Genomic DNA, 23,963 nt, shown 5'->3' on the forward strand with positions numbered 1-23,963 from the left:
CCGTCTGAGAGGAGCAGCCGCACACAGGCCTGCTGGTCTCTGAATTTGATTTGCTTTGATTTTTTTCCAGGAAATTTAGACTCTGCTGCAGCTTCACACATTCTGTGACTTCCTGTTTCACACCGCGCAGTGTTACACACAAGCACATAGTGCTGAGAGATCAGCTTCCTGTGTGTGCGTTGGCCTTTTTTTTTTTTGAGTTCTTCAGAAAATTCTGTCACTATGTGACAAACTGACATAAGGCCCGCTCACCTCACCATCTGCTCTCACTGCATCTCTGAGCCTGAAAAGTCTCAACGTTTGAGCACTAAAACTTCAGAATGAATGTGGAACAGGAAGTGTGGTCCTTTTTATTCTGTCAGTTTGTGGCTGATTGCAGCCAATCAGAGGAAAGGTGCCTCAGCAGGTAATTCCATCCCATATTTCATAACAGCACTCCATCAGATAAAAACAAACCTTCAGACGCTCATTAATTAGGATCAATAATAACTGCTGAGAGTGTTTGACACCTGCTGCTCTGCTGCAGCCTTTAGGATCATCATGGACTCGTGTTTCCTTCGGCTCAGCTGGGATCAGTGATGGAGGGAATTTTACTGCACACACAGAAATCCTAAACAGGGAGGAGGAGGGGAGTTCCCCTGGATAATCTCTGCGGCAGGAACATCACCGAGGTCGAGGAAACGGATTCACACTCAGCCGTCACCATTCGACCCAAACTGATGATCACGTTACAAATTTTACATTCAAACTGCTTTAAAAAAACAAATAAAATTTGACTCAAATTTATTAAAAAACTAAAAATGACGACAGCCGTGGAACCAAGATCGGAGCAGGAAGTGTTTCCATGACGACGATGATAATGATGAAGGTGTCCATCCGTCACTGCTTTCTGAGTCCAGGTGAGGGAACAGGTGACTGAACTTTAAACAACAATAAGCAACACCTTTTGATTGATTGATGATGTAAGATGAGAAAATGACTAAATACAGTTTGAAGACTGTGCTACCAGGTGTGCAGGTGTGTGCAGGTGTATCTACAGTCCAGAGAAATCCTGAGTTCTCCTGAAGCGTTGCACAACTTCAGTTTGATCTGAATTTAGAAGCACAAACTTAGAGGTCATTCAAGTCTTTATGTCGCTAAGACATTCCTGCAGTTTAACTAATTCATGTGTGTCATTTGGCTTTTTTCCTGTGCATGTGTAAGACTTGAGGCCCCTGGTCCTGGATCAGTCTCTGGAGGAGTGTCATAGATCAGTTCCCTCAGCTCCCAGGCGGTTTTCCTGCTGCCGGCCTCTCGCCGCCCGTGTTCAGCTCTAAGGAGTTGTTGCTTGGCTGGATTTTGTTCTGGCTGGTGCTGGACGGCTGTCTGAGCAGCATTTGGCCGCAGACCTGTGCGAATCCGCGCTGCAGCTCCTTGCGGATGTTGTTGCTGGACAGGACGTAGAGGATGGGGTTGATGGCGCTGTTGATGGTGGACAGGCCCAGTGAGATGGTGTAGGGGGTGTACATGTTCTCCTGGAACGAGCAGGTGTCGAGCTGGGGAAAGTGGAAGATGATGCCGCGGACCAGCAAGATCACGTGGTATGGGGCGAAGCAGACCAGGAACAGAACTACCACGCCCACCGCCAACCGCCGGACACGGCGCTTCTGTGCTGCCTGCAGACCCGTGCTGCGCTGCACGTTGACCAGGATACTGCGGTTCGTGGTGACCAACAGCAGCAGTGGGAGCAGGAAGCCGATGATGAAGCGAGCGTAGTTGAAGCTCGTCACCATGGCGCTGCTCTGACTCGGCTCGAAGCAGTGCTGCGAACCCTCATCGGCGCCCTCCTTCATGGTGAAGACCGGCGTGTGCCCGATGGCCACCACCAGGACAATGGTGAGAACGACAAAGGTGGCGTGGCGCTGCCGGCGCAGGCCGCGGGACTCCAGGCTGTAGACGACAGCGACGCAGCGGTCACAGGAGACGCAGCAGAGCAGGAAGATGCTGATGTACATGTTGTTGAAGAAGATGTAGCCTGTCAGCTTGCAGACCGCTGACGACCATGACCAGATGTGACTATGGTTCACGTAGATTGCCCACAGTGGCAGCGTGCCCAGGTAGGTGAGGTCACAGACCGACAGGCTGCACAGGTAAACACCGAGCACGTTCTTCCTACACACCTGCAGCCCTGTGAGGAAGACCGTCAGCAGGTTGGCGGGCAGACCGACGACCAGCACGCAGCTGTACAGCAGCACCAGCGGCAGGCGGCCTTCATCATATGGCAGCGCACACGGCGTCGCGCTCTGATTGTTTGTCTGGGTCACCTCCTCGGTGACCACCAGCATGATGTCCACAGGAAGAGACGGCCAATCAGAGCTGATGTCCGTTCATCTGCAGGGAGAAACAGCCAATCAGAGACCGTATTTAGTTAATCACCTTGTAACAAGAATCCACGTAACACAAACTGTAAACGCGACAGGCGGTCAGAGATAGCAGGAGAACCCGACTGAGCATGCTCAGCAGCTTTAATCAACCGGCATGCTGAAAAAGCATCTGATGGTGCCAGCTACCTTTATCAAATCCACCTTGTCTTTCTTTGGTGTGTATCTGACACTAATAAAATTAATCTATTAAATAATTTATATCTTTATTAAACCTTAAGCTTTTTTTCTTTAAGACACAGAAATCTATAGATGGCTGTTAGCATGTTGTATCTGTTAGCAGCTATTCATACTACATTGATAAAGGTGAGATCAATACCTTTGAACAGGTAATGAGAGCCAAGGCCAGACTGTCCAATGGGCATACTGGGCAAAGGCCCGGGGCCGAGCACGAAGGGGGCCCACTGAAGAAGCATCGGTGTCTTAGCAGCTGCTCCAGCAGGTGAGGCTGCCGTGCTCCTGTGCAGGAGAACTTTACGAGCAACAAGTTTGGTTCAAAATGCTGCTGCGCGACTCTCACCCCACCCCCACCAACCTTCTGATTAACTCAGGGAGACCTGCCCTCTTCCTGAGGGCCAACCAAACATTTGTGCCCCGGGGTCTATAGAGTGATGATCCAGACATGATGAGCTCAGTGACTCTGTGGTCACACAGTGAGAGCCGGTTGTGTGTTGGTCCTTTTTTTTTAACTGTAGAAAGTGTAAATGTCTATAGATGGCTGTTAGCATGTTGGCCTGAGGTTTGTGTTGGAGATGTTTTTATGTTTGTTGCTTCATGTGTGCAGGAAGCACTGAGGGCAGAATAACGTGCAGAAATGTGACTGATGCCCAGCAGCCGGCACAGAGGGGATCTGGGTGGATGACGGGCTTCTTTCAGAATTCCTGTTGAACACTGAGAGAACAGACCGAAGGGTAACACCTCCTCAGCCCCTAACCCCAGACTCTCTGATCTGGATTCTGGTCTTCATTCGGCCTAAGGAGATGCAGCATTTTCACAGGACCATGGTGGCTGTGACTCAGGAGGAACAGCAGATCGCAGACTAATCGGAGAGTTGATGGTTCAATCCCCGACTGATCCAGTCTGCATGTTCCCCCGATTGTGCATGTGCATTAGATAAGGTTCTCAGGCTGTATTGAAAAGTGCTTTAATGCTCAGTTAGAGCAGAAAAGCACCACAGAAGCTTCAGCTCAGTGAGGTTTGCAGCATTCATTCCTGTACAGCTCTCTGAAGGTGCCCCCCCCAGCATTCAGCAGGCCGAGGTCTGGACTCGGGCCGTCGCAGCTCTGTTCTTTTCGGCTGTTCTGTTGGAGATCTGCTGCTGTGTTTGGATCATCGTCCTGCTGATGGCCCGGTTTGGTCCCAGCTTCAGCTGTGGGACAGACGGCCTCACATGCGACTAGAATACTTTGGTCTACAGAGGAGTTCATGGACCTGGACTGTGTGCCCAGCGTTTTGTGTTTAGTTCTTTTAGGTTCTGTTTTCATTGAGTTCTTCTGTTATGTTCCGCCTTCGCATTTGGTTTTGATTCTTGTTCATTATAGTTTCTTGTTCAGTTATTAGTTATCATTATTGTTATCGACTTCCTGTTCCCTTCGTTGTCATGTTAGGGCTCGTCCTGTTTTATTTTGACAGTCCCTTGTCCTGTGTGCTTTGTGTTTAGTTTTGCTTCCTTTGTCTCATTAGTATTATCCTGTTCTTCCCAGATGTTCCCACTCTCCTCTCGTTACCTCGTGTGTGTTTGTGTCGTCTGCTAGCCTCAAGTTTCCATGGTCCTAAGTTCAGGTGCTGCTTGTTACCTGCCAGCAGTAAAAGCTGTGTTTAAGTTCACTTCCACCTCTGAGTTCTGCATTTTGGGTCCACTTCCTGCCTGCCTCACTACTGGATCATGACATGTACTTATTCAGTCTTTTTCTAATTGTAATGTCATGACCTTTAACCTTTAACCTTGTAACCCAGGCCAAATTTTATTCTGCACCTCGGAACAAACTGAAACTGTGAGAAAGATCTCTGAGGACTGATGGTCCTGACATCGACTGTTCTACTTGATTTATTAGTTTCTAAATAAATAAAGTGATGTGCTTTGTTCAGACCTCCCTCATGAGCCCGAGGGCGTCCTGCTGGAGTAAAATCACGCTGATTCATATTAAACGTGGTTTTTACCTCCCTATTGGAGGATGAACCTAATCTCACGCCTTTTTTCAGGCGTGTTGAAGTGTTTTTAACGTCCTCGCCGTTTAAAAAAAAACACCAATGAAAACTGTCAGAGTTAATCAGTGACCTGAATCTGCTCTGTGGGCGGAGTCAGACACTTTGACCTTCCTCTGACTTTCACACCACCTGGTTAGCAGAGGCTGGCTGATCAATCACAGCTGTGAGATGACTTCCTGTCAGAGATGAGGCTGAATTGGAAGCTGCTGCAGGAAACCCCGCCACAATAATGGTTCTCACAGTCTGTCATATTGAAACCTCGCCTTATCTCAGCGTGGAAGTCACGCCATCTCTGATTCAAATAAACACTTTTTCTTCTGTGTTTTCAAACAGTCTGAGCAGCTCGCATTCACAGGAGACATTTTTACCTGAAATGCTCTTTCTCCTCCTCCTTCTCCTCGTCTTCCTCCAGGAGTCTGAAAAGTTCAGGCAGAATCAATCAGAGATTCACTGATATTCTCCAAAGTGTCTCAGCACCAGGCTTGCATCAGGAGATAACTCCTCCCCTTTAACACCTGACCCTATGACACAGGGGTATTTATCTAAAAATATATTCAGCTTTTACTTCAACAATTGATGACTTCACCTCTATCTCGATCACTCATCAATTCACACATAAAGCTAATAATCAACTGCAGATTTCTGCAGCTGTGTGTGATTCAGTATTTTAAAGGAGTACTGCAAACATAGCAGTAGTACTCTGTCAGGCAGGTTTAGTCCTCTTATCTGTTACTGCAGTAAAAATACACAGGTTCTGTGCTCTTCATGTACTCAGTACTACAAAGATCAATACTTCACTGATCAATCGACTGGCTGCAGATCAGTGAAGTAAAATCAAAAGAACATACTTGAGTTCAAGACCCTCAGGAGTGTACTGCAGTAGAAGTACTGAGTTACTTTAGATGGGTAAAATTCTGTTACTCTGTAGTAATCTGTAACACTTGTAGTACTCTGTAGTATTGTGTAATACTGTAGTTCATACAGTACCATGCAAAAGTCTTGAGTCACCCCCCCATTCTTTATATATTGTTTTTATACTGAAATATGCAAACATGCATTTAAATACAGCATATGAGGCAGAAACAGAGTTTACAGTCAGAGCAACCCTGCAGTAATAATAATAATAATAATACATTTTATTTGTAAGTGCCTTTCAAACACCCAAAGACTCTTTACAGCATTAAAAAAACAAAGGCCAAACACACAAAAGAAATAAAATTCGAATGACCTCGATGAACTAGTGTTAGGGATGTCTGAGCTGTTTCTCGCTCCGCTCTCCGTGGTGCTGAGCCGGGCAGGGGTACAGTAAGGCAGATGGAAGAGGAAGAACGAAGGAAGCGGGAGGAGGAGGAGGAGGCGATGAGAAGCAGATCAGATGGATTACTTTATGTAAATTGAGAGGGGTCAAAGGCAAGTGAGCAGTTACCATCATTAGGTTAGTCAATTCAATTTTCAATTTAATTTGATTTATAAAGCACCAAATCACAACAGTTACCTCAAGGCTCTTTGTGTTGTAGGTAAAGCCCCGACAGTAATTACTGCTCTTCCTGTCTCTGCATCTTCCCTTCTGTCCTCGGCCTCTCTGTGTCGTAATTCTGTTACTATCTGGGTTTCGGTCCTTGTGTTTTGTGGAACCAGTTCTCATCCCAGTCATATTTTGGAAACTTTGATTTTAATTGAATTTTATACAGGACTGAATTCACCTCATTTTGGACAAAAAGGAACACGGGGACCCCTAAAGTAACTGCAGTAACCCTGACCCAGTGTGAACTCCTGTGTGACCTCAGCCTGAACTCTCTGAGGCAGCTTCCTGTTGTTCTCCAGGCTTCTTGAAGGATATTCGAAGCTCTTCTTTGGATGTTTCTGCCTTTAGTATCAGATGAACTGCGTCTTTCAGAAGATCCTGTTCATCTGCTGTTTTTTTAGGTCTTCTTCTGTCCTCCTCGTGTCCAGTTTGCAGCTAACCGCTGTTTGTCTGAGTTCTCTTCGGCACGTTTCATAGATTCAGCTAAAGTGAACAAATGATGTTTCTGTGACGGCTGCTGTAACACACTCAGTTTGAATTGTTTGTTGTGTGTCGACACAACTCTGACTCACCCCTGAGTTTGGAGCCTTTTGAAGCTGGAGTGAGTCACAGGTCAGAGTGGACTGAAGATGAGTGAAAAAGTAGCCAGTGTCCAAAGGAGAACTTACAGAGAGCTTCAGAAAGCTGGAGAACTGTTGCTCAAGAGCACTTTAAACAATTAGAAGAAAGAACCGAGGGGAGGCTGCGGACCTCTGCCGCTGTTCCAGTGTGAATGTTTAATGAGCTGCTGCTCTTTGTTCTCCTGTTCAGCGCTCTGATCTCAGCTGCTCCTTCACTCTCATTGGTCTGATCACTGCTATCGATCCTATTGATCATCCCGTCAGTACACAGCTGTCATCACTCTGAGCTGCAGCTCATCGATAACACGATCAGTATAATGATCGGTGACGTTTCTGAATTAAGCAGTACTATGCGCACCGCAGTAGCGGAATACTGATAATACTACTCTACCGCCACAGTACATTCACAGTATGATGGTAGTATTTGTACCTTATCTTCACGTGTGCGCGCTGTCCTCGGCTCAGGTGAAACTCCGTTTGTCCTCGTGCGGTTCCTCAATGAAGTGATGACGTCCCGCCCAGACACGTGACTCCAAGCCGTCCGTCAATAAGTCGTCTTCATCTTTAATTCAGGGGAAATCTTCGATCAGCACTGATGGATGATCGATGAGCTTCAGCCTGCGCGCGCTCACAGCTCTGTGATCATTTCAGTTCAGTTTGATTTATAAATCACAACAAACAGTCGCCCCCGGGTGCTTTATTACTCTGTACGGTAAAAACTACACGAGTACAGAGACAACAGTCACCTCCGTGGGGTCACAGTTAAATCCGCGCGCCCCCTGCTGTCTGCACGAGGAGCCTGACGCAGACAGATGTTTGTCCTCCAGCTGTTTCCGGTCAGAGGCAGAGTTACACACACAACCCGGATAAACATCGACTTATCAAACATGGCCCAGCACATAATGCTAAACATAAATAAGTACTACATAAATACTACAAAAAGGAAAAAACATAAATAAGTAGACACCATTCAGGAATCGCGTGGGGGGTGGGGGGGCTGCTGGTTCCAGTTGAGCAGGATACATTGCTGTGCGGGTATGACATCACGTCTATGATGTCATACACTTGACATCATGCCCAGGGTCCCGGGTCCCGTCCAGCTCTGTACCAAAAAGGTTTCTCACAGCTGACCCGTCCGTCAGCTTCGCGGGACATCAACAGTCACGCACGTGTTTCCGTTTTGATTTTCTACATTCCCACAAAGTATGAAGGATTGATCCTGTGTGAGTTTTGCAGCATTCAGGGGATGAGCTATGAGTATATCGTACTCGGCCTCAGTGCTGTGAGATTCACACCATACATATGTTTATACTTTAGTTTGTTACAGGACAGAGAAGACGATCCGTGCTGGCTGACTGTGTCCGTCGGCCATCACTAAAGACACAGCCCACATCCTTCTGCCAGACCGGTTCAGGGAAGTCGAGGAGGAGCTGCAGTGCTCTGAAACAGGATTAGAGATTAGAGATTTTCCCTTTTAGTGATCCAGAGCTCATCAGGAATCCCCCATCCCAAAAACCTCGAAGACAGCTGTCCCGCTCTCTTTAGTGTTTTTATTACATTACGAATGTGAAAATATTCATAAAAATCCGGTTTGGGAATTCCAAACGTAGGTCTGAGAGGGATTTGAGGAGACCTAATTGTTGAAACTGATAGATGACACATCTTCTCCAAATCCAGTGCAACGATTTGCTGATTGAAGGCAGCAGGTCAGGGCTGGTGGCTACAGGAGCTAACATCGAGATTTCAGTATCCACAAAATGTCTTCACATCTGGCCGAGTATTATAGATCATAGTGGCTTGCAAAATTATTCATACCCCTTGAACTTTTCCATATTTTGTCACATTACAACCACAAACATAAACATATTTCACTGGAATTTAATGTGACAGACCAACACAAAGTGGTTACAGTTGTGAAGTGGAAAGAAAATTATACATGAAACATTTTTTACAAATAAAAAACTGAAAAGTGCGGTGTGCAAAAGTATTGAGCCCCCTGAGTCAGTACTTTGTGGAAGCACCTTTTGCTGCAGTTACAGCTGCAGGTCTTTTAGGGTTTGTCTCCACCAGCTTTGAACATCTAGTGACTGAAATTTTTGCCTATTCTTCTTTACAAAACAGCTCAAGCTCAGTCAGATTAGATGGAGAGCGTTTGTGAGCAGCAGATTGGGTTTAGGTCTGGACTTTGACTGGGCCGTTCTAACACATGAATATGTTTGGTTTGAAACCGTTCCATTGTAGCCCTGCTTTATGTTTAGGGTCGCTGTCCTGCTGGAAGGTGAACCTCCGCCCCAGTCTCAAGTCTTTTGCAGACTCCAACAGGTTTTCTTCCTGTATTTGGCTCCATCCATCTTCCCATCAACTCTGACCAACTTCCCTGTCCCTGCTGAAGAGAAGCAGCCCCAGAGCATGATGCTGCCACCACCATATGTGACAGTGGGGATGGTGTGTTCAGAGTGATGTGCAGTGTTAATTCTCCGCCACACAGTGTTTTGAATTTTGTCCAAAAAGTTCAATTTTGGTCTCCTCTGACCAAAGCACCTTGTTCCACATGTTTGCTGTGTCTCCAACATGGCTTCTGGCAAACTGCAAATGGGACTTTTTATGGTTTTCTTTAACAATGGCTTTCTTCTTGCCACTCTTCCATAAAGACCACATTTGTGCAGTGCACGACTAATAGTTGTCCTGTGGACAGATTTCCCCACCTGAGCTGTGGATCTCTGCATTTGGTCCAGAGTCACTGTGGGCCTCTTGGCTGCATCTCTGATCAGTGCTCTCCTTGTTGGGCCTGTAAGTTTAGGTGGACGGCCTTGTCTTGGTAGGTTTACAGTTGTACTCTTTCCATTTCTGGATAATGGATTGAACAGTGCTCCGTGAGACGTTCAAAGCTTGGGAAATCCTTTTATAGCCTAAGCCTGCTTTAAACTTCTCCACAACCTTCTTCCTGACCTGTCTGTGTGTTCTTTGGACTTCATGATGCTGTTTACTCCCCAATATTCTCTTAACCAACCTCTGAGGCAGTTACGGAGCAGCTGTATTTGTACTGAGATTAGATTACACACAGGTGGACTCTTTGTAGTCATTAGCAGTCATCAGGCAACTTCTGAATGCAACTGGCTGCACTCAGAGAAAAGGGGGCTCAGTTTTTTATTTGTAAAAAATGTTATGAATCATGTATAATTTTCTTTCCACTTCACAGTTGTAACCACTTTGTGTTGGTCTTTCACATTAAATTCCAGTGAAATATATTTATGTCTGTGGTTGTAATGTGACAAAATATGGAAAAGTTCAAGGGGTATGAATTCTTTTGCAAGCCACTGTAATGTTGACAGGAAGGTTATGATGTTATTTATGAATGTCAGGGAGGTCAGCGGAACAGGAAGGCAGAGTTCTTCTTCCACATCTGTCCAGTGGGAAGCTCAGTAATACAGTTGGAGGTCTGGAAGTCCCAGTCCGCCTTTCTCTTTCCATTGAATTAAATTTTAAAGCTATTCTAAGTGAAGAATTTTTCCAAATAAAGGAGCTCAGTAATTTGTTCACAGACTTAAAAAAATGAATAGTCTGGGTAACATATTCATTTTAGTGGCATTAATCCGGCACAGGAGCCACACAGGGGGTAGATTCCAGCGCTCTGACTCTTCTTTGATCTGAACTTTTAGTTGAACTGTTGGCAGACAGAAACAGGTGAAGCTGTGCTGATGTCACACCTCAGATCAGGTGAGCGCTGGTGTGGTCTCTCAAGTTTATATTTCTTATACACTGACTTCCTGTTTGGACACTGAGCAGTGACGGGGTGTCCGGTGAAACCAGAGCCGATCCAGACCGAGGCTCCGAGAGTCGGAAGGTCCGTGGGTGACATTCACCCTGAGCTCTTTGGAGATCAGAAGCTCTGATGGTGGATTTCCTTCATTTTCCATCTAAACTTCAACTTTATAGTCTTGGGATTTTTCCTGTTTCTCGTCCTGCTCCAGCCTGTTGTCAGTCATGAATCCGACTTGTCTCCGTCTTCTGAGCCGTTTCCTCCTTGTGCTGAGTTTCATACTCCTGCAGCCAGGATTCACTGTGACACTGAAAACACAGCAAGTGCATATTCCGCCCATCACCCGGCTGCAGCAACTGATCTTCATCTTCCAGAGGAGCTTCTAGTGTTGTAGTCAAGACCACCTAACCCGAGACCGAGACAAGACCAAGACTTTTAGGGCCCAAGACCAGTCGAGACCAAGACCGAGGGAGGGCGAGACCGAGACAAGACCAAAACCAGTGCCTGATGCTACACGACCCAATAAAATGTGAAACATGATCAAAATCACTTCTCAAATTGATCTGAAAGATCCACATTACCATAAAATCACCCTGATATTAAACACTCACAGCTCAAATAAATATAACCATCTTTATTTAATACTCCTGGGTGACTTCCATCATTTATCACAGAATGTAAAACAATTATTCATAGTTCATCACAATAGTCTTAACTTTTCTCTGCCTTTCATAAACAATGCATAAAGTTGTGTTGTTTTTAAACCAACAACCTTTGTAAAAATGGGTGCTTTTTCAAAACCACATAGGTAAATGTGTAAAACTGAAAAAATGGCAAACACTCATCAACAGTAAGAACTAAAGCCTTTAATCTTATACAGATTAAAGCTGCAGGATGTAACTTTTATAAAAATCTGGTTTTTACATATTTGTTAAAACTGTCACCATGTCAGACAGTATGAGACCGATAATCTGCGAAAAAATGGAGCTCCTCCACCTCCTCCCTGAACCGCTCCCAGTCAAAAACAACCAATCAGAGCCAGGAAGAGGGTCTTAGCACTGTCAATCACTCCTCATGTATGCTGCTCAGTGTAGTTGTGTGCAATACTTCAATATTTGGTATCGATCCTATGTAAAGTAAACACAGGGCCATTATCACCGATACTGATACCAATACTTTTTAATAATTATGAAGAATTTCCATGAAGTTTAACTGGTTTGAGATTTTTTTCCTTTGGATCATTAATTAGTTAAAACCCAGGATGGAACTGGGCAAAGTTTATATGTAAGTAGAAAATACTTTATCAAAATAAAAGTTATTGTTCTGAAACAATAGAATAAAACAATTTTCCCCATACATTGATGTCTGGAATTTTTTTTTTCATAAATTAAGTGTACAAAATCATTACTCAAGAACAAATGCAAACTTTTTTCCAGGTAGATCGTTCAGAAAGTATTATAAAAAAATTTAATAAAAAATGTTCCTTCATTCACTAATTTTCTACAAATTTAAATTTAAATTTGCTTTAAATGTTTCATAGCAAAATCCTTTTTTTTCCCAAATAAAATATGTTACGCGTCACATGCCAGTATAACAAAACACTGTGGGGAGGGGGGGAGCAAAGTGCTCTGTGCTGTGACAGGAGCGACACTTAGACAGTCAGCTCGTATCTTTGATGAAACCGCAGCACTGCATACAGGAGAGAAACTGAAGCCAAAGTATCGATCTCATCACACTGATATTGATCAATACCAATACCAACGGTGGCATCCATATTATCGATATTAGGATCGATCTGCCCACCACTAGCTCAATGTACTGATGGCGGAGAAACAACTTACTTACTTCTCTGCTGTTACCATTGGTGGTGGCCATGGTAACTTCCGGGTTCTAGCAAGAAATATTTCTCACCCCAGCGCTAACGCTAATGCTAATTAGTAAGCTAATGCTAACTGCTAAATGCTGCTTCCACTTGTTAACTGAGTAATGGAGCCTAACATGTAACTGGAAAGCAGTAATCAGTGTTTTTGGACGTGTAGTTCCATTTCTCAGGTGTCAGGTTTGCTTCAGAGAGGATTTTCAGTTATACACAAAGGATCAATGCAGAACTCTAAATCAGGCCTTATTAGATCGATAGAATGATCATTTTTGCATATAATCCAGAAAAGTTACATTTATATATCAAGCATTTAATGTGTCTCAGAGTGCCGTTTCCTTCCACTGTGTTTGCAGAAATCACATAAAAAAATACACAACAAAAACATAATCCAGATTCCTCGGCTGCTAATAGCATTTCCTACATTTGAATATCAGCCACCATATTGTGAGCATAAACTATCACGTTTTTAATGCAACAACAGGAAGTGACATCATCTTGCTGGGAACTGTAGTTATTTTATTCTTGAAGGCCTCTCACAGCTCTACTGAAAACTAATGTTTGACTATGGCTTTCTGAATACAAGTAGGGCTGCAACTATCAATTATTTTAGTAATCAAGTATTCAATTGATTTTCTTATCCAATTAATCGAGTAATTGGATAAGAAATAATTTTTCATTTTAACAATTCATCAGCATATTTTAACTTCCGTGCTGCAGATGTTTCTGTGTGAAACAAACAGGGTGGATGGAGCAGCTACTGAAGGAATTTAAATAATAAGAGTGTGTGCTGCTGCTTAAGCCTTTAGGTTTCTGCGTGTTCATTTATCGAACAGGAAGTACACAAAACAACAGAATAAGGAGTCCAATTATTAAGTTTAATAAAGCCATTTCAAACAGTTTACAGATTAATCTGGTTCAGAATTGTCGGAGCTGCCTGATGCAGTCAGTGCAGCTTCACACAGTCTGACACCGCTCTCTATCTTAGTTCAACTTTTATACACAGACCTGACACAGTTACACAGTTATTGAAATATGTAAGCATGTAGCAGCTTATCAGTTCCTCCTTCTGTGCCCTTCACTGTCGCCTGTTAACGGCCTCATCTGGGTTCTGTAGACACAAACCATCAGACCAGAACACACCTTCTTTTCCAGGAAATCATCAGCATGTGATTTTGTTGTTTCTCTGCTATGCAGTCTTATTTCTGTCTGCTGTATTTCAACACTTTCACCTTGTTGTGAATATTATTGCTGCGATATGCTACTTGATGCTATATTTCTATTTGAATTGTTATATTTATGGTATGTCTCCTTACTTTACTACAAAGTTCTCTGTTCTTCATGTTGCTGATCAGGTGGTTGATAAAAACATTTTGATGGATTCCCTCTCTACTGGAGGGGGGGGGGGGGGGGGGGCACCGAGCGATTGCTAGTGCTAATGGCAGCCCCCCCCCCCCCCCCCCCCTTCCCCAGTACACTGTGGTTCTAGGTCTGTTCTGGTGGCTACAGCTGACATACAGAAAAAGTAACAGCTGACATCCTCTGCACAACACACGCGCGCACATTCAAACACGCGCACTCACAGCACAGAGAAGTGGGGGCGTGGAAAACATCTCAGCGATCCACTCGTGTTAAAGGGTCGTTTTTGTTCTTTTCCAAATGACGTAAATCTGTTACAGCGATGGAGAACTAACGTGGAGGAAATGCTCCGCTTACACGGAGACACCTGAGCTGCAGAGCTGAAACCAAACATCAAAGCAACAAATTTGTGTCGAGGATTTTTAATAATCGAATTGCGTTACACCAAGAATCGTTGCAGCTCTAAAACTTGCATTAAATTTTCAGTTTGTGTATCAAATACATGAAGGTTTGTATTTACCTTTCATGCTGGGATTTTTTGTTGAATCGGAAGCCTGAAATTTTCCTTTGATCTTCATTTTCCTTCTTACTTCTCTTCGTGTTCATGCCGGTTGTTATTTCGATTTATGCAGCACACGCGTGACCATAGTGAGACCAAACGTGCACATAGTGAATGAAACTGTCCGTGCTCTGTGGTAGATTGCGGTGAAATGATACAGGTGTAAGCAGCGATAATAGCAGCGACCTAGCCGGGCCGGAGTCTGCGAGGTGCTCCTTTGAGAGGCAGAGGAGAGCAAACTTTGTGGGATTTGAATCAGTACGTTTTGTATCCAGTAAAAGCAAAGATGTTAACAAATAAACTGGACAGTATTCTGGCAATTTAGTGATATTTCCACAGCTGTGGTCTTGACTGGTCTTGAAATAAAATCCCAAGTCCGCAAGGTCCGAGTCCATGACAAGACCGAGACCATCAAAAAGCGGTCTCGAGACCAAGACCGGTCTCGAGTACTACAACACTAGGAGCTTCATCATAAGCTCATCGTCATATCACAGGTCTCCAAACGGGAGCCAATCAGAGCGAAGGACTCGTCTCAGTCTGTGTGACAAAAGAATTCAATTTTATTTATGGCTCCAAATCCCAGCAAACAGGCGCCTGAAGGCGCTTCACGTTATAAAGAGCTTTGTTTCTTTTTCCATCCTTTATTTTTCTTAACATAACACAACATTGAATTATATGAAAACAAAAAAGAAAAAAAGAAAAAAGTCAAGTGAATTAAAAATTTGAAACTTAAGAGGGGTGGACTTTGACATGTAAATAAACTCAAATTTCAATAAAATTAGTACAGAGTCGGACAAATTCTGGATATTTTGCCACAATGATATTTTTTCCCATTTAGTCCAGATCTGCAAGCTGTAATCTGCCTGAAAAAGTAATCTTTCCATCCTATATGATCCATAAATAATGTGGTGCTAATCATCCAGGGATGGGAATTTTATGTTTAACATTTCTTTGTGATGGTTTTTCAGGCCGCTAAACGTAAAAAATACCGAATAAACATTCAGACACTGAGTCCATCTCCTCTGAGTACAAGAATCCAAATAAAAACTCGTCCCTCTTAAAGGGAATTTGCCTCCCTAACATTACTTCCATCTCTATATGAATGCTTGTCCAAAAAGTTTGGATCATTGGAGGTGACCAGAACAAATGTCAATGACCTTATGTTGACCTTATGTCACAGGTCACATGATGCAGACTACCTGTGAGGTACTCTAAAAGTGTCCCACAATGCATCAGAAAGCATCTGTTCCTGTATGAGCTCCAAACTCCAAAACAAAGAGAAGTCGTCGGACATGATGAGCTGCAGCAGATTGGGCTGTCACACTGCAGATCTGTAAACTGAGCTCCATAAAGCACCTTTCTGCAGAGTTCCCACAGTTAATGCGTGTCAGTCACACATGCACTCATACACACTGAGAAACTGACAGGCACCAAAAATAACGTAACTTTCTCTGATAATTATAAATATTAAATACTCCATGTGTGTTAGGGTGCACTGTGGAGTGTTTACAGCTGCTGGTTGTAACGATGTTACTGTGATCATAACAGATCCTGACATGTAGATATGACATCTGCAGGTTTATGGATTTAAAACGTTTTTTTTTTTATCACTTTAAGTATTAATGACGACCTTTAAGGCAAAAAATGAACAAAGTGTACAAATTAAAATAAGACACTGATCTACTTGATTTTCTTTTAGCAATGAAACTAAATTTCTACATCCATGATTTACTGCATACAATAAAATTTGTGGTTAAAAAAGTAAAAAGAAAAAAAAGAGGTATTTTCAACTTTTGTAAAGTGCTTCATAAATTAAATGTGTTATTGTTCTTACAGTAAAACAAGGGGCACAAACAGGAGCTCCGTCAGTGTGTCAGAGTTGTTGGTTCGGCCCCGTGCATCGCTGTAACCTTCTGTTTAAAAATGTTGGAATACAATAAAAATATTCGTTCACTCTCACCTGTGAAAGGTGAGCCCATGTGATCCAGTTCGGACTGACATCATCTCCGTGTTTATGTTTGCTGCTTCCAACATGGCGGTGACGCTGACGTAGGATTCAGCGCTCAGTGTGACCGTAGACACACACACGGATATATGAAGGTCACATGACTCAGTCAGCTTTTTGTGGACTTCCTTTTGTAATGGAAGAGAAAGCTTCAGATGACATCATCAGTGACATCATCAGTGCAGAACTTCAGCTCTTTTCACTCCACATTTTTTTGTCTGTCCACACATTTTGTACTTCAGACTGTAGCTCTGGTTGAGAAAACAACCTTCCCAAAACACGGAGACTCCAAATTGAAACTGGAAGCGTCAGGAGCCCCCCCCCCCCCCCCTCCCCCTCCCCGTCAGTCACTCCAATGTTAACTTTTCTCCTCAGCAATGACAGAAATGGAGGCGCTTTTTAAACTGCAGTTTTTTGGTCATTTTTAGTGTTATTTACACAAAACATGTACTGCTTCAGGGTTTTCCCTGGCAGGGCAGGATTGTCCTGCAGCAGGGAGAGAACTAAACAGAGGAACCAATCAGAAACAGCCTTTTCTGATTGGTGGATTCAAATGAAGCATCCTCAGGTACTGCTGTGTTACACTGCAACAGGCAGCTTATTTAAATGTGTAGAAACAAACAGTTACACTCACACCCACAACTGAAAACATCCAATCAGGTGTTCAAGATTATCAACACACTTTCACACTGAACCCACCCCTTTATTTGGTCACCTGTCTCACACACACACACACACACAATCAGCACAGATACGAGTGAGAATAAGGCGGCTGCTTCTGTTCGTATCCCAGCATGCACTGGGCATCGATGAGTTGAGCAGTGTGTTTATTTTATTTGACATGATGACAGAAATGATGTCCAATCATCTGATCAAACATGGATAACTCCACCCCCTTCTCCCCACTTTACTACAGTCACCTCCTGTTTTCAACACAATGTCAAAGTCAAGACTCCGCCCCCTTTGGCTCTGTAGGCAGAGTTACATTGAGGACTCAGTGGATGGGCTGACTGGGCATTCCTGTTGTGGTCACAGCCAACCAAAACATCAGTTTTTCCAGCGAATTTGCTGAGAAAGAAAGAAGAAGAAGAAACAGTTTAATCACATGTCAGGTCATGTGACAAAGACGATGAAGAAGCCCCTCCTCCTCCTCACCGGGCTGTTTATCAGCTCATCGATCTTCCTCTCCTCCGCTGAGCCCCTCGCCACCTTTCCACGGTATGCCAGCAGCAGCTGCCGGTCCTTCATGTCCCGGTACGTCTGATTGGCCCAGAGACAAGTCATCATCATCATCACAATCCACAACACACTGATCTCTGATTGGTCAGTTTCAAAGAAGCAGGTAAACACGGCAGGACTCACATTGATGACGATGTCGTGACATTTATGTTTCTGAGCCAAACTGAGCCTCAGCTCGCTATCGTCCACAAGCGCCACGTACTCCTGCAGCACCTGATCAATAACCAATGATCGCTAATTAATAACAAGCTAATAACCAAATTCCCTGCCTCCTTTGTAGCAGGTGTGTTACTCTGCCCCATACCCCTCACCTGTGTGGGGGCAGAGTTCTTCTGCAGGATGTCGACAACTCTGTGGAAGCTCAGCGGCGATTTCTTCCTGGTGAAACCGAGCCAGCTCCTGCTAGCAAACAGAGCGTCCACATCAAGCCACGCCTTCAGCTTTGCTCTCGCAGCCAGCGCCGTTACAAAGTACTGTTTCTCTGAGATCTGAGGTCACAGGTCACAGGTCAGTGAGTCAAATAGGTCAACAGAGTCAATGTAAATGAGTCTGCTCTCACCTTGAAGGTTTGACGGATGTTCAACGGACTGCTGAAGGTGCCCTGAAACATAAACACCGCTGATGGCTACAAATAACACAAGCTAATGCTAATGAAGGCAAGCAGGGGTTAACATAAGCTAATGCTAATGAAGGCTAATGCAAACAAGGGTTAACAGAGGTTAATGCTAACAGGCTAATAAATATGAGCACCAGCTAAAGGTTAATGAAAGACAACAGGCTAACACAGGTTATTATGGGCTAATAGGAGCTAGCACAGGCTAATGGGGGCCAACAGGTGCTAATGGTCTTATGTTAACGGGGCCTAACACAGGCTGATGAAGTTTGTTTATTTTAACCCCTTAACTGGCAGCAAAAAAATCACCTGACAAAAACTACATAACACCCTCTGGTTATTATTGGCTCTGAACAACCCATTTCATAGCCTATTAACTGGCTGCGTCTGGTCCGCCGGCCGAATGAAGTGCATTTATATGGCAGGCTAGACCCGCCCATTTTGACTGACACCTCATTCGGCCAATCATGTTAAGAAATGGGTTTCCCAGAGCCAATAATACTCAGAGGGCGTCACGTAGCTTTGTCAGGTGATTTGGTGCAGCCAGTTACATGATTGGCCGAATGACGTGTCAATAAAAATGGGAGGGTCTAGCCTGCCATATAAAAGGGACTACAAACGGCCCGTCACCGGGCCCTTGCCAGTTAAGGGGTTAACCTGGTTAGGCCTGGCCCGATCTGGTTTGTCTGGTCAGGTTCAGACTGACCTGTGGCTCGGTGTAGTGGTAGAAGCAGCAGTAGTACAGGGTGGTGATCAGTGGCATGTTGAGGATCGACGCTTTTCTGGGAAACTTCTGGAAAGCTTCCACCTTTCCTCCACGCTCAGCCTGCGAGTCTGTCGCCTAGCAGCAAGAAACTGGGATTAAAGTGGATTCAGCCAATCAGAGAAGGGTCACCTGCACACCTGTGAGGTTTTACATTTAAGAATAAGGGAAATTTTCCCCTGCCTGCTGCGAGCTGTCCCACCAGCCCAGCCAAGGTCCAGCTGTTGCTCCGGGTTTGTTCCAGCTGTCGGCACTAACCTCACGAGAACCGCCACCCAGGCTACTGCAGGCGGTTCTCACAAGGTTAGTGACAGAATTCAGTTTGGAGCAGCACAGGAATGCTTTTTTTAAATTATTATTATTATTATTTTTTTATTATTATAATACGGGAAATTTATGGGAAAATACTAACATGGGAGGACAGCAGGACAGAGGGGTAAAATACGGGAGTTTCCCGACCAAAACAGGAGACTTGACAGGTATGGTCACCTGTGGACTTGTACCTCTCTGCTGACCTGAGCAGTAAGGGTTCAGACGTCCTCACAACAGGATCAGACCGAGTGATGGACAGAGCTGCTGAAAGGAGCTTGAACCCAGTCTGAACCAGGTCAAAGTGGTTACTAACCTCGATGATGATCTGCCTCTCTAGCAGGGTATAATGATCCTGAACGTGGGCTAGGTCTTCAGCAGAAAATGGCAGGCTGAAAACACACAATGTCAACAAACAACTGTAAACAACTAACAACAAAAAACAAAACAACATCAAACGAATCAATTAACAATAACACATGAACTGTAAACAATAAACAAGAAACTACACAGAGGTGCTCTGTTGGATTTAGGTCAGGAGAGTGTGGGGGTCAGTCAGTGGTATCAGCTCCTTCATCCTCCAGGAACTGCCTGCATACTCTCACCACATGAGGCACCAGGAGGAACCAGGACCCACTGCAGCAGCGTGGGCTCTGACAGCTCCAAGGGTTTCATCCTGATACCTGATGGCAGTCAGGGTGTCGTTGCCTGCAGAGGTCTGTGTGTCCCTCCATGGATACGCCTCCCAGACCATCACTGACCCACCAAACCGGTCGTGCTGAACGATGTTACAGGCAGCATCACGTTCTCCACAGCTTCTCCAGACCCTTTCAGGTCTGTCACATTAGCTCAGGGTGAACCTGCTCTCACAGGGCTCCAATGGTAAACCTGCCAGTTCTGGTATTCTATGGTAAAGGCCAATCAGGCTCCACAATGAGCACAGCGCCCACTAGAGGGCGTCGGCCCTCAGGTCGCCCTCATGAAGTCTGTTTCTCATTGTTTGGTCAGAGACATTCACACCAGTGGCTGCTGGAGGTCATGTTGTAGCTCTGCAGGGCTCATCCTGTTCCTCCTACACAAAGGAGCAGATCCTGGTCCTGCTGATGGGTTAAGGACCTGCTCCTGTCCAGCTCTCCTAGACGAACTTCCTGTCTCCTGGAATCTCCTCCATCCTCTGAGACTGTGCTGGGAGACACAGAAAACCTTCTGCCAATGGCACGTATTGATGTGCCATCCTGGAGGAGTTGGACTACCTGTGCAGCCTCTGTAGGGTCCAGGTATGACCTCATGCTACAATGGAGGCTGGATGGTTGGAGGTTGGATGAAAGATGGTGGTTGGATGACATTTGACGATGTTTGATGAATACTGGATGATGGATGCATGTTGGATGATCATATTTGATGAATATTTATCCATATTTCTTATTGATATAAACCTAAATAACAGTAATAGGCATAATTCTAATAACACTACTAGGGATGTTCTGGCGACTATATTAATAGTCGCTTAAACAAGGGAAAAAATTAGACTCACCGACTAGTCTAAAACTAAGAAACACTCAGATATCAAATTAATTTTTTGCCTGTTTAATGGACGATGTCATAAACTGTCTAAACAAAGGCATTTGAAACCATTAATCGCGTTCTTCTGTGCCATCCTGGAGGAGTTGGACTACCTGTGCAGCCTGTGGAGGGTCCAGTCAGGGTGACCTCATGCTACCAGCAGTGACTCTGACCCTAGCCAAATGCAGAACTAGTGAAACATAGCAAGGATGTTTTAAAAAGCAGCGAGGTAACAGTGCCTCACCCGTCACTTCTGTAAATGACATGAAATTATGGCCTGAAGTCGCTACATCCACATTATCAGTTACCTTGTTTTTTCAGAAGGTGTTGATGGCGAGGAATCACGTAATTATAAGAGCACCAGATTACCTTCAAAGCAATAAAATCAATAAAGTAATGCTGAACAAACAAGGTAACGTTGTTTTCCTTAAAGCAGCTGTAGAGCCGAGCCAGAGCATCAGCCAAGCTAAGTGTTAGCATGGGTCATGCTAACACTTAGCATGACCCATGCTAAGTGTTAGCATGGGTCATGCTAAGGGAAAGTGGAGTGGTGGAGACAGTCAGCTGTTCCTGTATCTCTGATTAGGGAAATCATGCAGTGATGCTGCAGCTATTCTGTGGAAGGTAAATCACTGATCTGGATATCAGAGTGTTCAGATCACTGAAACAGAAACACTGGACTGGCTGAAGGGTGATCGAGGAGACACGCAGCTGTCATCCTGCTAACTGCTACGTGTTTACATGAAGGCAGGCATTGTTTAAGCTTTGTGTGGGCTGTATGCTGTAGTGTCACACTATAAATAAAATAACGTAAAAAAATAAGAGGCTGTACATCAAAGGAAAACTTAAAACATAAGGAGAAAATACAGTAATAGGATGTGACACTGAGTAGTATAATTTGGGGGAAAAAGAACAAATTTACAGAATAAAATAATTTGAAAAAATGTACAGACTGATGTAGAGACAACCGACAACAGCACAAGTTGAATCCGAGCTCATGTTCCAACTAATAAAGCCGCCTGTTACAGCACAAAGTAACAGGAGTTTGTCATTAACTCTGGCTCTAACTTTGGGTAACCGGAAGTATAAAACCGAACAGCGGAAGTAGCCGTCTGTCATGGAGCCTACGTACGCTCTTCCAGAAACCCGTGGATAAACTTTATCATAAAGGAAAGTTTGAAGCCTAATCTTAAAAATACAGAGGGTGTCTGTCTCCTGAATCCAAGCTGGGAGCTGGTTCCACAGAAGAGGGGCCTGAAAGCTGAAGGCTCTGCCTCCCATCCTACTCTTAAGTATCCGAGGAACCACAAGTAAGCCAGCAGTCTGAGAGGGTCTGAATTTGAACAACGTATAAACAAACATCAAAAACAAGTGAACTGTAAACAACAGTTACAAGAGTGTAATCAGATTACCAACCTAAGGCAATTCTTCAGGAAGTCCCGCCTCTTGTTTTCATCATTGATGCTCAAGTGTTCTTTATACTGAAGCAGCTATTGCCATGGAAACAGGAAATGACATCATTGTCACCATGATGAACACATATACTAATGCTGTTGTATTATAAGTGTGTATTACTGCAGAGTACTACATACTGCCAGGTCCTCGGCTCTGCCCAGCGCTCTGAGGAACAGGGAAAAAACAAATAGGTTAAAAGTGCTCCCTGTACAGGTGTACTACCCAAACACCTGTCACACACCTGACAAGCTACCTGCTGACCCAGAACCTCATCATCTCTGTCACATGTCACCTGGAAACACAGCTGTACAGCTGCTTATTACTGCCCTAACCTGTCTAAAACATGGTGAACATGCTGCAGGTGTGTTTCCAGGTATGAGCAGACCTGTGCAGCTCCAGCAGCAGCCTCTGGTCTTGGGTCTCACTCAGGTAGTGGATGAAGTGTCTCAGAGCCGTCTGTCTGGACTCCAGCTCCCGAAACAAAACCTCTGAGAAGGAAAAACAAAGTCAGTGGAAGAACTGATCCAGGTCCCAGTGTTCTAGCTAGCAGTTGATCCCTGGGCGCGGCACCTTGCTCAGGCACCCCCGCGCTGGGCTGAGGATTTCACCCCTTCAGTTTCAGAACTCTGGTGTTACTGCAGTTGGCAAACAGGAGCGCACCTCGCAGACTCCGCCGGGGCTAGGTTGCTGCTATCACCGCCTGCGCCTGTATCATTTCACCGCAGTTTGCAATCTAGCACAGAGAATGTGCAGTTTCATTCACAATGTGCACGTTTGATCCCTGCGCTTGATTTCACAGGGTACAGAAATCGGAATGACAACCCCAGCATGAAAGGTAAATACCAACCTTCATGTATTTTGATAGACAAACTGAAAATTTAAAGCAAATTTTAGGGCTGCAACGATTCCACGAGTAACTCAGTTCAATTATTAAAAATCCTCAACACAAATTTGTTGCTTCAATGTTTTGTTTTAACTCTGTAGCTCAGGTGTCTCCGCGTAAGCGGAGCATTTCCTCCACAGGGATTCAAGATGGCGCCGGTGAGGTCAGCAGCCGTCGTACCTGCTCCTACGCTTTGTTTGTATATATTAGGTTTAGCTCTAATTTTGGACTTTATAATTCCGCCTGCTCTGTGTCATATCACGTATGACAGACAGACTCTTTTTAATATCAGAATACAGCACTCTGGCTGTATTCTGACACCTTTTTCTCCCGACCCGACTTGGCCCCAGGAGATACTGCGTTTCCAGTGGCCCAGCTCAAACAAAGGACGGCGCAGAGCACCCAGGTCACGGACAAGGCCCCGAGGGAAAAGAGCCGGCGTAAGAGAGAGGCTGAGGCGCAGAGCGCACCAAACGCCACTGCCGAGCATCTTGCTGGCTAATGTCCAGTCACTGGATAACAAGCTGGACGAACTCAGGGCCAGGATACAGTTTCAGAGGGACATAAGGGACTGCAACATCATCTGTCTCACGGAGACATGGCTGACCCCCCTCATACCGGACCACGCCGTACAGCCGTCGGAGTTCTTCAGTGTTCATCGCACGGACAGAACGAGTGAGTCTGGAAAATCAAGAGGAGGAGGTGTGTGCCTAATGATTAATAACAACTGGTGTGACAGTAGGAATGTTGTCCCTCTGAAACAATCATGTTCACCTAACCTGGAGCTCCTAACCCTGAAATGCCGT

General features: G+C 44.7%; 2 protein-coding genes across 6 annotated transcripts in view; both read right to left on the reverse strand.

The window, feature by feature from the left end:
* Positions 1-184: 184 nt before the first annotated feature.
* On the reverse strand, positions 185-7,305 carry gpr132b (G protein-coupled receptor 132b). 3 transcript variants are annotated; one of them, XM_030721939.1, is made up of 4 exons: positions 6,124-6,135; positions 5,857-5,913; positions 4,997-5,044; positions 185-2,370 (listed from the first exon to the last, which is right to left on the reverse strand). In XM_030721939.1, exon 4 carries the CDS (start codon positions 2,322-2,324, stop codon positions 1,260-1,262), a length of 1,065 nt encoding a protein of 354 aa, XP_030577799.1. In that variant the 5' UTR covers positions 2,325-2,370; positions 4,997-5,044; positions 5,857-5,913; positions 6,124-6,135; the 3' UTR covers positions 185-1,259. The 3 variants fall into 3 exon arrangements, with proteins under 3 accessions (XP_030577799.1, XP_030577797.1, XP_030577800.1); XM_030721937.1 differs by lacking the exons at positions 5,857-5,913; positions 6,124-6,135 and adding an exon at positions 7,204-7,264; XM_030721940.1 differs by lacking the exons at positions 4,997-5,044; positions 5,857-5,913; positions 6,124-6,135 and adding an exon at positions 7,204-7,305.
* A 9,618-nt stretch (positions 7,306-16,923) lies between these two features.
* Positions 16,924-23,963, reverse strand: part of vipas39 (VPS33B interacting protein, apical-basolateral polarity regulator, spe-39 homolog) — a 28,774-nt gene continuing 21,734 nt past the window's right edge. For 2 of the 3 annotated variants that reach the window (XM_030720933.1, XM_030720932.1), the window contains exons 10-19: positions 22,660-22,762; positions 22,412-22,439; positions 22,236-22,309; positions 19,573-19,648; positions 18,891-19,025; positions 18,131-18,172; positions 17,883-18,059; positions 17,695-17,784; positions 17,488-17,592; positions 16,924-17,400 (exon numbers count right to left, since the gene is read on the reverse strand). In XM_030720933.1, the coding sequence (XP_030576793.1) occupies positions 17,380-17,400; positions 17,488-17,592; positions 17,695-17,784; positions 17,883-18,059; positions 18,131-18,172; positions 18,891-19,025; positions 19,573-19,648; positions 22,236-22,309; positions 22,412-22,439; positions 22,660-22,762 (851 nt within the window). In that variant the 3' untranslated portion in view covers positions 16,924-17,379. The remainder of the gene's footprint in view (positions 17,401-17,487; positions 17,593-17,694; positions 17,785-17,882; positions 18,060-18,130; positions 18,173-18,890; positions 19,026-19,572; positions 19,649-22,235; positions 22,310-22,411; positions 22,440-22,659; positions 22,763-23,963) is intronic. The other variant, XM_030720930.1, reaches the window with a different exon arrangement.

Source organism: Archocentrus centrarchus, chromosome 24 (assembly GCF_007364275.1).
Source record: "Archocentrus centrarchus isolate MPI-CPG fArcCen1 chromosome 24, fArcCen1, whole genome shotgun sequence".
Lineage (NCBI taxonomy): Eukaryota > Metazoa > Chordata > Actinopteri > Cichliformes > Cichlidae > Archocentrus > Archocentrus centrarchus.

Coding starts and splice junctions, on each gene's coding strand:
- gpr132b (XM_030721940.1), bottom strand. CDS start 2,324: ATGCTGGTGGTCACCGAGGAGGTGACCCAGACAAACAATCAGAGCGCG.